The following is a 14,126-nucleotide window of genomic DNA, read 5'->3' on the forward strand; positions in this document are numbered from 1 at the left end:
CTGGTTTTCAACCTGATATTTGCAGCATGTTTCAGTGTCCTACCAAATCTAACCCTCCTGCAAAACTCTCAAGTGTGGAATACCTTTTCCCTAACCTATGCTCTCCCCCCTGGTAATCTTTGTCCTGGACATGTACACTGTAGGGTATGAGATGAAGCATGTCCTTGATTTAATCAGGACACTGAATTACATGCCTAATATCAGCACCAGCAGAGATTTTCATAGGAAGCCACAACTGCTGATATTCAAAAACTACTATTAAAAACACATCTCTTAGAACACTGTTCATCAACTGGTGGGTTGCAGCAGGAACACTACCATTCTGTAAATGGATGCTAGAAGATTAAGAGATGAATTAAAGTTTGGGTTAAAAGTCAGTCCTGGGTCTGAAAAGGTTGAAGATACATTTTTTGAGAAGACCAAATCCAAGAACCCTTCAAGGTGCCTTGTAGTTTTAAGAGTTGCATTTTCTGTCCATCCATTAGAACATGTTGCTATTGTTCAACATATCACTGAAAACACTCTTAAGGTTTTTCTTTCTTTTCAGAATTACAGCTAACACTTCATTGATGGATTCTGCAGTTCCATGGAACGGTTCTGTGTTACTACAGAATATGTCAGTCATCAATATGTCACCTTGCCCCTCCCACCTAAAACAAGAAAGCTATGTAAAATTATGCAAGTGGCTGGGATGCTAATTGCTTGAATCTGGTAGCTGCCACCAGAAAGGCATCTTTTGTCTTTGTATTTACAGCCTTAAATGCTACAATTTCTTATTATGTTTGCAACTGCATTGTAGCCACAGGTATCCTATATTTTGTGGTAAACAAAGCACCAGCATGCAAACGTGAACTTAGAAAAAACATTTGGAATACTTAGGGCTTTGGGAATTTTTTTTATTGAATTAAACAGCAGTTTAGGAGGAAATGCAAGAATCGAAGAGGCTAGACATGGTGCAGCAGCCAGTTTCCATATTGCACTAGGGCAGAGGTTGGAAATTTGTGCCGCCCCCTCCCCCCAGCTCTTATTGGTTCCATATAGTATAGTCATAGATGATGCGAGCTGTCGTCCAGCAAACATCTAGAGGCCCACAGGTTACCCACAAACCACAGGTTGTAGGTTTGGATGCTCAAATCTGGACACAACACTAAACCAAAATATAGCTTAGTTCCAATAGTACACAGCAGCAGGAGCAGGAGCAGCACTTCTGTCCCAGAACCCACTCATTTGTATTAAGCCATGGTCTGGCTGAGTGTTACATGTGAGAAAGTCTAGCTGTCTAAAGCCAGCACAGGCATGATTTGAACCCAAGGGCTTCTCAACGTGTAGCCGACTTCCATCACTATTACAGCAGCAGAACAAACTCCAGACTGAGTCTTTCTTCAAAAACCCCGTTACAATTACATCATGCCCATTCTGTCAATTTCTTCAAGCAAGAAAGTTGTTTGTGCTGGGCTGGGTTTCAGATGCCTCGACTGCTGTCTCCATCACCATGTCTGTCACAGGACTACTGAATCTTCAAAAACCCCTGTCTGAAACCTACTGGGACCCCCGTCTTCACTTCCCATGGCAGCTGAATACAGAGCCTCAGCACTTGCCACAAAGATTCTCTGGACCGATGTAGGCTTCTAGGAGAAGCAAATCTTGCAGTTCCATGGTTGGCCACTTCAGAGTCCAAAAAGCTCCGCACTTAGTGGAATTCCAGGAACTAGGAGGTCAAGGAAATCAAGTTTCTCCAATAAAGCTACACAGGCCGTCATTGCTTTGGTTCACTATTTCGTATTTCTGGGAACTCCAGCTTCAGTCGCTGTAAGGAGCGAATGAAGAACAGGGGTGGCTTGCAAACCAAGTGGATTTTATCTTCTTCGCTGCTGTTTTTTGCAGGCAGAGTGAGTTGGCAGGCATGGAGGTGAAGTGGCAGGTGGCGAGCTTTGACTTGTTCCAAGCCCAGCCTCTTCAATGCAGCCTTTGGAAGCTTCTGCAAAAAAAGGAGGAAAGAAATGGTTAAATGGTGAATTCCAGGGGCAAGGACTTCTTAATTTTCCACTTTAGATCTCCAAGTGTTGGGAGGTGGAAATGCTCTCTTGAAAAGGGCAAATGATGTAACAAAGTTTTTTTCTCAATTTTCTGAGAGATGTTGTTAGAAATCGACCTGGCAAGGGACCAGAATAATGGGTCTTAATGCTTTCTTGGAGATTTTGAGGATCAGGAATGATAAAAAAGAAAAAGGGTGTGCTTAGCCATGATTAGTGGTTGGCCGCTGGGGAGAACTGGACAATTACAAACAGTTGATTTGTTCACATGGATGCATGGAGTAGAATGTAATGAACATTCTGTGCATTTGGCAAGAGATTCTCTTCAAAATTTGCAAGTACAGTGGTACCTCGGGTTACATACGCTTCAGGTTACATACGCTTCAGGTACGGACTCTGCTAACCCAGAAATAGTGCTTCAGGTTAAGAAATTTGCTTCAGGATGAGAACAGAAATCGTGCTCCGGCGGCACGGCAGCAGCAGGAGGCTACATTAGCTAAAGTGGTGCTTCGGTTATGAACAGTTTCAGGTTAAGAACAGACCTCCAGAATGGGACTTCCGGGTCGGCGCCATCGCCGAATGGCGGGCTCCCTCCGAGCTCCGGAGGGAGCCTGCTCGGCAGGGGCTGGGTCCTACCGCACCGGCGATGCGGGGACCCTTAAAAACCACGGCCACGGAGGCCGTGGACATGGAGACTCGGCTGGCACCGTCAGCGCCCTCTCGATTCGTGAAGGAGCCTTTTTAAAGGCTACGGATCGGGTGCCGGGGAGGAGCGTGGTGCTTTGAGTCCTCTGCTATCCCTGCCGAGCGCAGCCGCATGCCATCCGGCGGAGAGCGCTGACTTCTTCTATTGAAAATCTGGACCCAAAAGAAGAACCCGTGAGTAATTGGAATATGGACTAAAAAGAGGGATAAATTTTTAGAATTTGGAGCGAACGGGGGAGGTGGAAAAAAGGAAGTCAGCCCCCCCCCCCAAATTGTAGAAGAGCCAAAACAAAGGACTGGATAACTAAGATCGAGAGGAACCTTATCTTGCCGAACTAGCAACTTCGCGAGGGAAATTTATAAGATTGAGCCGGAGGAGAAAAGTGGAATTCGGATTAAAAAGCAACCCCCCCGGAATCCCTGGAGCGATTCGTGAAAATGCCTGGAGAAGAATAACGGAGGTTTTGACAGCTGTCAAAGAGCTGTCAAAACGGAAGAATGAAATTGAGACTTTGTTATGAGGACTTTGCCGGTTACATTTGTTATAAATTGGAGATAAATTGTTTCAAACAAGGATTTATAAGTTATTTGGACTGGCGGATGTGATCTGGAAGGGAACTTTGTTATTGTAATCCACCTAGAGGAGTTGAGGGACATTGCATGTGTTTTCGACGGGAAACTTGAACAGTTGGATAGAACTTTTAATCTGGGAAACTGCAGAAATGGAACATTATTTTGTCTACAGAGGCCTACACTTTACTGGAAACAATGGATTAATCTGTTGAAAAATGAAAGGAACATGATGTAATGTTTTGCTCCTGAATAACAAGCCTCTGTAGAGACACTAGAAGCTTTTGGAAAAAGAACATTTCTGTGAGGGAACAGGGAAGTAAAAAGGAGGAGAGTGATTGACAAGAACAAGGAAACAACAAGAACTGGACAGAACTGGAGTGGGAACATTAGGGATATCCAGATTTGACAAGCTTGTGGATATAAAATTGGAGTTTATACTCCTGGATATAAAAATCTGGATAGAAGAAATGGGCCCCCTTTGATAGACTCCTTCTATGATTGGACATCTGTAATTTAAAAAAAAAGACCGGTAAAGAACCAGAGGGATGTGGGTTTAGTGAAATGTGGGTTCATCAGGAAGACATTAGAAGTGGAGGGATAGGAGGAACGCAACAGGGAAAGAGGGGAGGGAAATTTGGAATCCAAAGGTTGTAAAATTATTGTTTGTTTTTATTCTATTTTCATCTGTATTATATTTGAAAGGGGGGAACTCGTGGAAGGGAATAGGTCGACCTTAGGGGATGGAAATTTGGATAAATTGAGTTATTGATGATGAGTGTATTTTGGGAATAAGAATTTGTTGAATATTATTGCTTTTTTGGAAGATTTGGAACACAAGAGGGGGTGGGGAGGGGAAGTCCTAGATATTGGAAAAAGTTTATGAATTGGATTTTATTTGTTTTAATTTGGAAAACCTTAATAAAAATTATTTAAAAAAAAAAAGAACAGACCTCCAGAATGAATTAAGTAATTAACCCAAGGTACCACTGTATGCAGCAGATACTTTTCAGATTATACAATGTATAAAAGGAAATAGTTTATGGTTGAAGTGAATTAAAAAAGAACTAGGTTTTTGCAATAACGGTCTGCTCTGTTCTAGCTATTAGTGCTACTCTGTATTTGATTTGTAATAATAGCAAAATTAATATTAATATCATAAATGGTACTGCTCCCTCTTCAAACAGATCAATAAATATGCACCTTGACAATTCTAGAAGCACTAGAGCCTGCAGCATGCAGCAGGCACATGCCAAAGGATGCAGTGAATGCCCAGTTGGATTAGTGCTTCACAACAACTCAGACTAAAAGCTCTTTTTGATTCAGCCATAGCAGTGCTCTACAGATTCCAAGTCGGGATGGCAGCATCTCATCCAAACTCCATGCGGGAAATCTACGGCTACAGAATCTCCAAGAGTCGACAGTCAAACCTCTATATGACGACTACCAGCAATTACCCTTCAGGTAACTGGTTCCAGAGATGAACTGCTCTTCCTGTCAATACATTTCTCCTGATGTTCAACCAAGATCTACCCTCCCGTAATTTAAGGAGCCTTGTGGAATGGTCCCTCCCTGATGGGTGTCCTGGCAGGTTTCAATGTGTTTTAGTGGATTGTTATTCTGTTGCACGCCCCCTGGATAAAGGCGGCATATAAATAATTTTTTAAAATAGCTAAATAGCTCCATCAGGCCTCCTCTCCTACAACTGTCACCTGGTTGCAGTCATTCCATCAGGCTGCCTCAGTGGGAAAGGTGGGAAGCAGGGCTCATTCCATCAGCTTTGCCGAAAGATCAGCTCCATCAGTCACTTCCTGACCCTCATCTATTTCTATGCCAGCTGGTCATTATAACTACTATTTAAGAATTGTGAGATCTGGCTTTTAAAAAAAGAATATAAGTCTGAAGGCAGGGACTGTCTTGTTTTAATGTAAGCCGCTCTGGCAAGCTTTTTGATTGAAAAGCTGGGTACATATGCTCTAAATAAGTGAATAATACACTCCTTAGATCTCGCCCCAACTTCTTGGGCAGCAGAGAGCAAGCCCCTGCAGTCTTCTGTGTGACAGCCGTTCATGTAGACCAGGGGTGAACACCTGGCAGCCTATGAATTTTTATCTGCATCCAAGTGGTCCTTTCAAAACATCATTGATACACAGTAAAAATTCAGCCAGGTTTATGTAGCCAGTAGCCTGAGGCTACTAGTTCCTGGTACTCTCCCTACCTAAAGCATTTAGCAGCAGGTGCAAAGGGAGTGGTTCTTTGGAATGGACTGGAATTTGAAGCAGATGACAACCACCTCAGGGCAGGAGATCAGTCTACCAAATTGAGACCCCTCCCACCATGTTTTGAAATGGATAAGAATGCAAGCCAGGTTCCTTTCTAGAACTTGGCTGAGGCTTGAATCCTGAGCAAACTTACTTGTGGTTTAAGGACCTTTGGCCATTATGAGCCATACTTCCAAGTAGGGTTCGAGATTCAACCAGTCCACTATTTGTAAAAACCTAATGTTTTCACAGCACTCAAAAGATCATACATAAACTAATTTGATACTTATGAGAAGTTTAAAAACTGATAATTGTTCACAATAATAGTTCATCCAAAGTAAAACATTGCATGTAATTCTTAGAACATTACCACGTATTTTAAGTCATTTCTGATTTAATACAGTGGTACCTATGGTTACAAACTTAATTCGTTCAGGAGATCCGTTCTTAACCTGAAACCGTTCTTAACCTGAAGCACCACTTTAGCTAATGGGGACTCCCGCTGCCGCCGTGCGGCCACTGCACAATTTCTGTTCTCATCCTGAGGTAAAGTTCTTAACCCGAGGTACTACTTTTGGGTTAGCGGAGTCTGTAACCCGAAGTGTTTGTAACCCAAGGTACCACTGTAGCTAGCTTTTAACTGATTTAATCTGTTGTATGGGTTGATCTTGCTGAACAACACTTGGAGACAACTATAATTAAGCAGTATATAATTGAAATAAGTTAAACACATAGTAATACTACATAAGGTTTTTTTTTTTAAAAAAAATGTGAACAATTTGCTGAACAGTTCTTCTCTTTCACTTTGAACTTGAAATGCCAGGGTCAGCCTACATTTGTCCAAAAAAGGGGTAGGGGAGGAAAGTGAAAACAGAAAATTGTTAAAAACAGTCCTGATAAGTAGGCAGGACTGTTCAAGGATCAAGGAACACCTGCCAATATCTGACCAGTGTGCCAATCTAATTTTCAAGTAAGCAACATAGGGACGTGGGTGGCGCTGTGGGTAAAACCTCAGTGCCTAGGGCTTGCCGATCGCATGGTCGGTGGTTCGAATCCCCGCGGCGGGGTGAGCTCCCGTCTTTCGGTCCCAGCTCCTGTCCACCTAGCAGTTCGAAAGCACATCAAAGTGCAAGTAGATAAATAGGTACCGCTTTATAGCGGGAAGGTAAACAGCGTTTCCATGTGCTGCGCTGGTGCTGGCTTGCCAGAGCAGCTTCGTTACGCTGGTCACGTGACCCGGAAGTGTCTCCGGACAGCGCTGGCCCCCGGCCTCTTAAGTGAGATGGGCGCACAACCCTAGAGTTGGACATGACTGGCCCGTACGGGCAGGGGTACCTTTACCTTTAAGCATAGGTGTAAATTGACAGCAGAGGCATAAGAGGCCCTTATTTCATTCTACTGTCTTCTTTCACTGAAGAAGCTCCGTTCATCATGCTTCTCTTACCTGTGGTGCAAGCTTGTTCCAATGGGAGTATTTATGGTCTCCAAGGACTGGACAGCCTAAGCCATAGGCCAAGTGGACTCTGATTTGATGCTTCACTCCTACGTACAGGGGGAAGGCAAAGAGAAAAAATTAAGCACACATGCATACAAAGCCACAACCACCAATACACCCGTCTGCTCATTCTTAGCAATGGGCTCCCATACTAAGTTCCATTTGCAGTTTGCTAGAAATGGCGGAGGAAGGAGGAGAGAAAGGGCGGCTGCACTCATCTACCTCTGACATTAAGCCCCCAAAGGGAATGCCATTCCTGCACCACTATCATAGTATGAACAAATCGCTGGTCGTTAAATTAAAAGCTTATAATTCAAGTGGCACATTCATGCCTTCCTTTTTCAAACAGCAGCCTGTATTTCCTACATGTACTTCAGCAGTGATATGCTTTTCTGTTTGCACAATCTCTCAAAGAACAGCAGGGCTTCACCCTGAAAAGCAACACGAGTCATTTCAATAAATAAAATAAAATATACTCCTGCATGGGTAAACACTACTGTATGCTCCACCAAAAGATTTCAAGATGACCAAACTTGCTCTGCACTCAATTGCACAGAACAAGGGGCAAATAATAATAATAATAATAATAATAATTTTTAAATGCCCAAATAAGAAAAACTGCCAGGCTTAGAGATGCTCAGGAAGGCTTTTAAGTACTCAGTGCTGATGGCATCACTCTGCAGAAGTTCCTGAGGCCTTACCTGTGACTGGGTGCAGTTCAAGGAGGGAACAAGAGGAGGAGCTACTCAGCACTCGGTACTGGGTCACTGCCATACTGGCATCTCTGTGCTTGCGGACTTTGAACATATTCCCATCCTCAGAGGACACACGATAGTTTGGCGCAAGTGTCATCTAAGCCAAAGAGAGATAAATAGATGTATCACGCCGTAGAGGTCCATCACTCATTATCCACCTTCCAGCACTTGGTCACTTAAGGATCAGGCAGCATCAGTGAATAGAAGTGCCTTTTACCAGTTGTAGCTGGTACAAAGTTATGGCTGCTCCTGGACTGGGAGAGTATGACCCTAGTAGTTCAGGCACTGGTGACTTCAAGACTGGTTTACTGGCATGTGGAGCTTCCCTTGCTCTTGAGATGGAGTGCAGAATGCTGCAGCACAGTTGCTGACAGAAGTGAGGCCCTGTAAGCGCAGACACCTCTGCGCAGAGAGCTGCACTGGTTGTGCATTTGCTACTGGCCAAATTCAAGGTGTAACTATTACCATATAAAACTCTTAACAGCTTGGGAATTTGCAGGATCCCTTTACTACTCTATATAAAAAGGTAAAAGGTAAAGGACCCCTGGACAGTTAAATCCAGTCAAAGGTGAGTATGGGGTTGCGGTGCTCATCTTGCTTTCAGGCCGAAGGAGCCAGTGTTTGTCCACAGACAGCTTTCCGGGTCATGTGGCTAGCATGACTAAACCATGATGGAAACCAGAGTGCACAGAAACACCATTTACCTTCCTGCCACAGCGGTACCTATTTATCTATTTGCACTGGTATGCTTTTGAACTGCTAGACTGGCAGAAGCTGGGACAGAGCAACGGGAGCTCACCCCATTGTGGGGATTTGAACCGCCACCCTTCTGATCGGCAAGCCCAAGAGGCAGTGGTTTAGACCACAACGCCACCCGTGTCCCTATATGTGCCCACCTGACTGCCATGATTTGTGGAACCGGCACTGGAAAGCTGTTGCAAATCCAACTCACGCACTGTGTTGAATTTCCCAGGAATAAAGCTTAAATAATAAATCAGTGCCTTGGTGCTTGAGAGAACTGGAAAGCATCAGAAAGCCCTCCTGTGAAATAGTGTGGTTAGAAGAGTCAATACACTGCTGACAGGAAGCAAACTCACTTTATAGTGCAATTGGTTGCCCTCGGCTTCCTTCTCCATTATGGGAATATCCACCACTCCCTCTGCTGGCTTTGGTTCTCCAATGCAGATTGCCCTACCAAGATAACAAGTGATGAACAGTGCCATATATCAGCTTGTTACAGCCATTAACTCTTCTTTCAAGTGGGAAAGAAAATGAATTCAGCACTTCATTAACAGGCATTGTCCCAGAGATGCAGTTCTGAAGGGGCTACTGGCTTATAAGAAGTCGAAGTTTCTTATAAAGCTGAAGGTGGGAGTGGGGAAGAGTATATGAACCCCAGTAATGTGTCTCATACCAGTATTTTTTCTCCACCTGTCGGGTTTTGAAGAGCTGTTGGATCTGGTGTGCGGTGTCCTCATCGCGGGCAAGCACCATCACTCCAGTTGTTTCTTTATCCAGCCGGTGACAGAGATGAAGGGGTTCAGCTTTCATGCCATCCAACATCTTTGCCAGTACTGGCAGCACATCAGTGATGCACATTTTTACCTTGGGGCCACCTGGAAGGAAAGCAGAAACAGCCTTGATCACATTACCTCCAAAGAGCAATTTCTTTTCCCTTCGCAACTTCACCTGCAATGTGTGAACACACCAATATCACAGATCTAAAAGGATAATTTTCCTGAAGCCCAGATTCTCACAAGCATCTCCTAACCAAATTGGAAAGACTGCTGGATGTCCACATAATTACACACTCATCTGTTCAATTATAGCCAGAAGCCAAAAGCTGTTACTTGAATACCAAGAAAGAGTGTGCAAAAACAGCAACTGTATATGGGGAAATTGAGACGTGCTGTATTTGCTTTGTTCTCCTTTGTCTCTCTTCCCTAATAGAAAAAAATAGATTTTTTTGTGTGGGGGGATGGATTAACCCCACACCCAATTGCATTTCCCCAGGAAGGAGATAGTCACATACCACAGTTGCTGCCTCTGTAGTGTGTACCTTTCCAGTAGAAGTAGAAAAGACTTACACAAGAGAAACACCTCCTGAATTATTATTTGCAAGCTGGTCTGTGTAGCACTCAGAACACAGGTGACAATGGCAGAGGCAGCTCCAACATGTGCATGGAGCATTGAGGTTTCATTGTTTATAATGTAGAAGGAATGACTCTCTGGGAAGACTAAAGTTAATAAGACACTAGTCCGGCAATCTGGGAATCTCTTAAGCAGAGGACGATGAGAGAAAACTATCCTTTTGTCATCCCCTCACCCACAACATCTAATTCAGAAGGTTATACTGCCTCTCAGTATCACTGAGAGTAGGGTAACTAGGATTCTGCTCCACAGGATGAATTCATATTTAACCTGTCAAAAAGCCAGTACAGATCTCAAAAACAAAAGCAATGACTCTGGTTAAGTCATAGAGGAGATATCTGGATAGTTAGCAGGGCTCTTTGCAATGAGGAACCTGTGGTCCTCTAGATATTTCTGGATGACAACCTCTGACCATTTGCCATGCTGACTGAGGCTGATGGGAGCTGAAGCCCAACAACATCTGAAGGGCCATAGCTCCTCCATCCTCTCTTTATAACTACCAATCCACTATAACAGTCTTTCAGTAACATCACACTGCTCATTCTTCTCACCATGAACAGGAAGGCCATAAGGTTTGTTAATCACCACAATCTCTTTGTTCTGGTAGAGCATTCCATTTTTTAGTGCCTTGGCCAACACATTAGGATGAACCCGCTGCAACTGCTTCGTTAGCTGAGCAAGTTCTTGCACTCGCCGTGATACTCTATCTTTAGGAACCTTTGAAAGAACAGGGAAGAAAGAACAGAGCAGTTCATTAATCCTTTATTGTATCATTTCTGGTGTCACAAAATATGTATAGGCATGCATGTGCAAAAAGAAATAAATGGTTTTTAAAAAGGTAAGAATGGAAACTACTGATAATAATAATTTTTATTTATACCCCGCCCTCCCCAGCCAAGGCCGGGCTCAGAGCTTACAAGCAATAATAAAAATAAGTTAAATGATTACAACTTAAAAACAAAATAAAAAATACAACATTAAAATACTGAAACATTAAAATATTAAAATGTAGCCTCATCACAGGAGAAGGAAAAGAAAAAAGAAAGAGAGGGAGGGAGGGAATCAAATTGGCTCCAAGCCAAAGGCCAGGCGGAACAACTCTGTCTTACAAGCCCTGCGGAAAGAAATCAGATCCTGCAGGGCCCTGGTCTCATGAGGCAGAGCATTCCACCAGACCGGAGCCAGAGTTGAAAAGGCCCTGGCTCTGGTTGAAGCCAATCTAACCTCTTAGGGCCCGTGCAGCTTGAAAAGCACTGGGTGAATATGCTCCCATGCCAGAGACCCTGTGAGGAGCCTCGCTGCAGCATTCTGCACCCGCTGGAGTTTCTGGGACAGCTTCAAGGGCAGCCCCGCGTAGAGCGAATTACAGTAGTCAAGCCTGGAGATGACCGTTGCATGGATCACTGTGGCCAGGTCGGGGCGGGAAAGGTAAGGGACCAACTGCTTGATGCGGCGAAGGTGGAAAAATGTTGCCTTGGCTGTTGCTGTAACTTGCGCCTCCATGGAAAGGGAGGCGTCAAGGATTACACCCAAACTCTTAACGGAAGGCAATGGTACTAATTGGGCCCCTGCAAGAGAAGGGAGTTGGCCCCTCATCCCCATGCCATCCCGACCTAGCCATAGGACCTCTGTCTTCGAAGGATTTAGTTTCAATCGGCTCCCACAAAACCATCCAGCCACAGCTTCCAAGCATCTGGTCAGTGTGTTCGGAGCCGAGTCGGTGTGGCCATCCATCAGCAGATAGAGCTGAGTGTCATCAGCATATTGGTGACAACCCAGCCCAAAGCTCCGGATAATCTGGGCAAGGGGGCGCATAAAGATGTTAAAAAGCATTGGGGAGAGGATTGCGCCTCTGGACACTCCCTAATCAGCCAAGACAGGCACGGATCAAGGAGGCAGGTGGTGGGCCTACCAACTTGGAGGAATCTATCCACATCAGCAGGGAGTATTCGATCGAAATGGTCCAACACTGGACCTGAAGTCAGTTGAGGGGCCTCCAGTTCAGTCACTGAATCTAAATTGGCAGGGAGGTCACGGCGGAGCAACAGGACTTTCTCCGCAAAGAAGCTCGCGAATGCCTCACAGCTGTGGGTCGAATTTGTGCTTAAATTTGGTTGTCCTCCTAAGGACGTTATTGATCTAATTATTCTAAAAAGTTGTGCCAGGCGAGAGCTAGCGGATGCAATGGAAGCTGCAAAGTAAGATTTCTTAGCAGCTTTCATAGCCATGTCATAGGCTTTCATAAGCATCCTATAAGATGTTCTTGAGGCTCCATCACGAGTCCGTCGCCATACTCACTCTAGCCGTCTAAGATCCCGCTTCATTTTCCGGAGCTCCTCAGTAAACCAAGGGGCCCAGTTTCGACGGGGTCGCAGAGGGCGCTTAAGCGCGATCTCATCAATGATGATATACAATAGAATTCTCTCTCTCTACACACACACACACACACACACACACACACACACACTAATTGCTAGGAAAATAGAACCACAACTGGAAAACATAAATCTCTGCCACCAACTTGCAACAAGCAAGTCAATTAAAGCTGTGGAAGAAGAGGTGGAATGTTTGTTTATTTTCCCTCTGGCCATTTCCCCACAACAAAACTCCTCCCTGTAAGGTGCTTTCCCCATGTGGGTGGAAAAGCATGGGGGTGGTCTTTCAGAAAAGCAGGCACTGCAGGAAAGGAAAAACAGCCTTCCACCACTCAAAAAAATAAATAAAAATAAAACAGATTCCACCACTCAAACTAATTCAGGTTACTATCAGGCTACAGCAGCAGGAGTTCAGACCTCTCCACTAAAATTGTTGGAAGATCAGCTCTATTAGGCTCCTCCTCTCCATGAGCATTTTAAGAAACAATATCTAACTTTAACAAAAACCATAAGAAGCTGTCTTTATGAAGATAACACCAGACATATGCCAACTTGGTCCCTGGTCACTGTACGCTTATGCCACGATGAACTTGTGTGACTTTTAGCTGGAACACAGGAAGCTGCTTTATATAGAATCAGGCCATTGCCAGCATTGCCTGCACCGACTGGCAGCGGCTCCCAGGAGTTTCGGACAGGGTACATTCTCAGCAGCCACAATGACCTAAGTAGAACTGGATTTTTTTTTAAGAGAAAGGATATGCTACCCCAAGCAATACCATGTTGGAAGGTATAAAACTGGAGTCTGCATGCAGTCACATCGTATTATTTTACGAAAGTTGCCTTCAGCTTAAAATAATTTACTTTGTTAGCTATATATTTTGCTTCCCCCATGCCCCATCAAGGCAACAATAAGGCGGGGTGTGTGTGATAAATGATGACATAAATTATCATACATAACAATTTAACTACAAAAGTTAAATTCAATGTTACAAACAAAACCTATGTTTAGGTTTTGCCAAGAGCTTGAGTGTTTACACGATACAGAAGTATAAAGGTTGAATATTTAGGAGACCACTGTAAGCAGATGAAAACATTAGCAGGAGTTTAATATGGAGAGATACAAAATATGGTCATGAAATAATACGCAGTTGAAAATGTTGACAAAAAGACCCATGGAGGGGGTGCTGGGAAGTCTCGATATTCAGAGAAATCTCTAAATGTGGATATGTACTTGGTATTGTTATAACTTTACGCCTGTAAAATCAAATAAAAAAGACTTTCAAAAGAAAGAATAGAAGTAAAGGTTGGGAGTTCCAACCTCAAATTGCACACAAGTGCATAAGGAACAAAACCGCAACCCCTTTAAGTGCTGCTGAAGAAAGCTGCATGCTGGGAAGTGTAGTCTTTCCTTCCCGGAGCAATGCACTCTGGGAAATAGAGTCCCAACTGACCAACGGACTCACCTCGGCCTGCTTTTTTTTCTGCTCCTGCTTCTCGGCTCGTATTTTCTCCGCCAGCTGCTGGGCGCTGAGAGGGGCGGCCGCGCCCTGGCTGTGAGAAAAGGCCCGCCGGCCTGCTTTCAAAACGAGTCGCAGAGCGCGGCGAGGGGCGCCACCCTGAGCCGCCATCTTGTTTAGGGCTGTCCGAAAAAGGCAAACGGAGCCCGGATGTGGGCGTGGCCTGCGCCGCCCTCTCCTTTCGCTCGCGCGCTACCACGGCGGCAAACCAAGCAGGGCAGGGCATTAGAAGAGGTTCCGGCTAATCTCGAGCAAGGGTATCTC

The 14,126-nt window shown here is 44.4% G+C and overlaps 1 protein-coding gene across 1 annotated transcript; it reads right to left on the reverse strand.

Annotated features, from left to right (window-relative positions):
* Nucleotides 1–882: 882 nt before the first annotated feature.
* Nucleotides 883–14,010, reverse strand: RPUSD4 (RNA pseudouridine synthase D4). The gene is made up of 7 exons (XM_081889700.1): nucleotides 13,809–14,010; nucleotides 10,522–10,687; nucleotides 9,234–9,435; nucleotides 8,917–9,010; nucleotides 7,766–7,916; nucleotides 7,014–7,111; nucleotides 883–1,978 (listed from the first exon to the last, which is right to left on the reverse strand). Exons 1-7 carry the CDS (start codon nucleotides 13,971–13,973, stop codon nucleotides 1,757–1,759), a joined length of 1,098 nt encoding a protein of 365 aa, XP_081745826.1. The 5' UTR covers nucleotides 13,974–14,010; the 3' UTR covers nucleotides 883–1,756.
* Nucleotides 14,011–14,126: the final 116 nt, after the last annotated feature.

Source organism: Podarcis melisellensis (genome assembly GCF_964234715.1).
Source record: "Podarcis melisellensis genome assembly, chromosome: 15".
NCBI lineage: Eukaryota > Metazoa > Chordata > Lepidosauria > Squamata > Lacertidae > Podarcis > Podarcis melisellensis.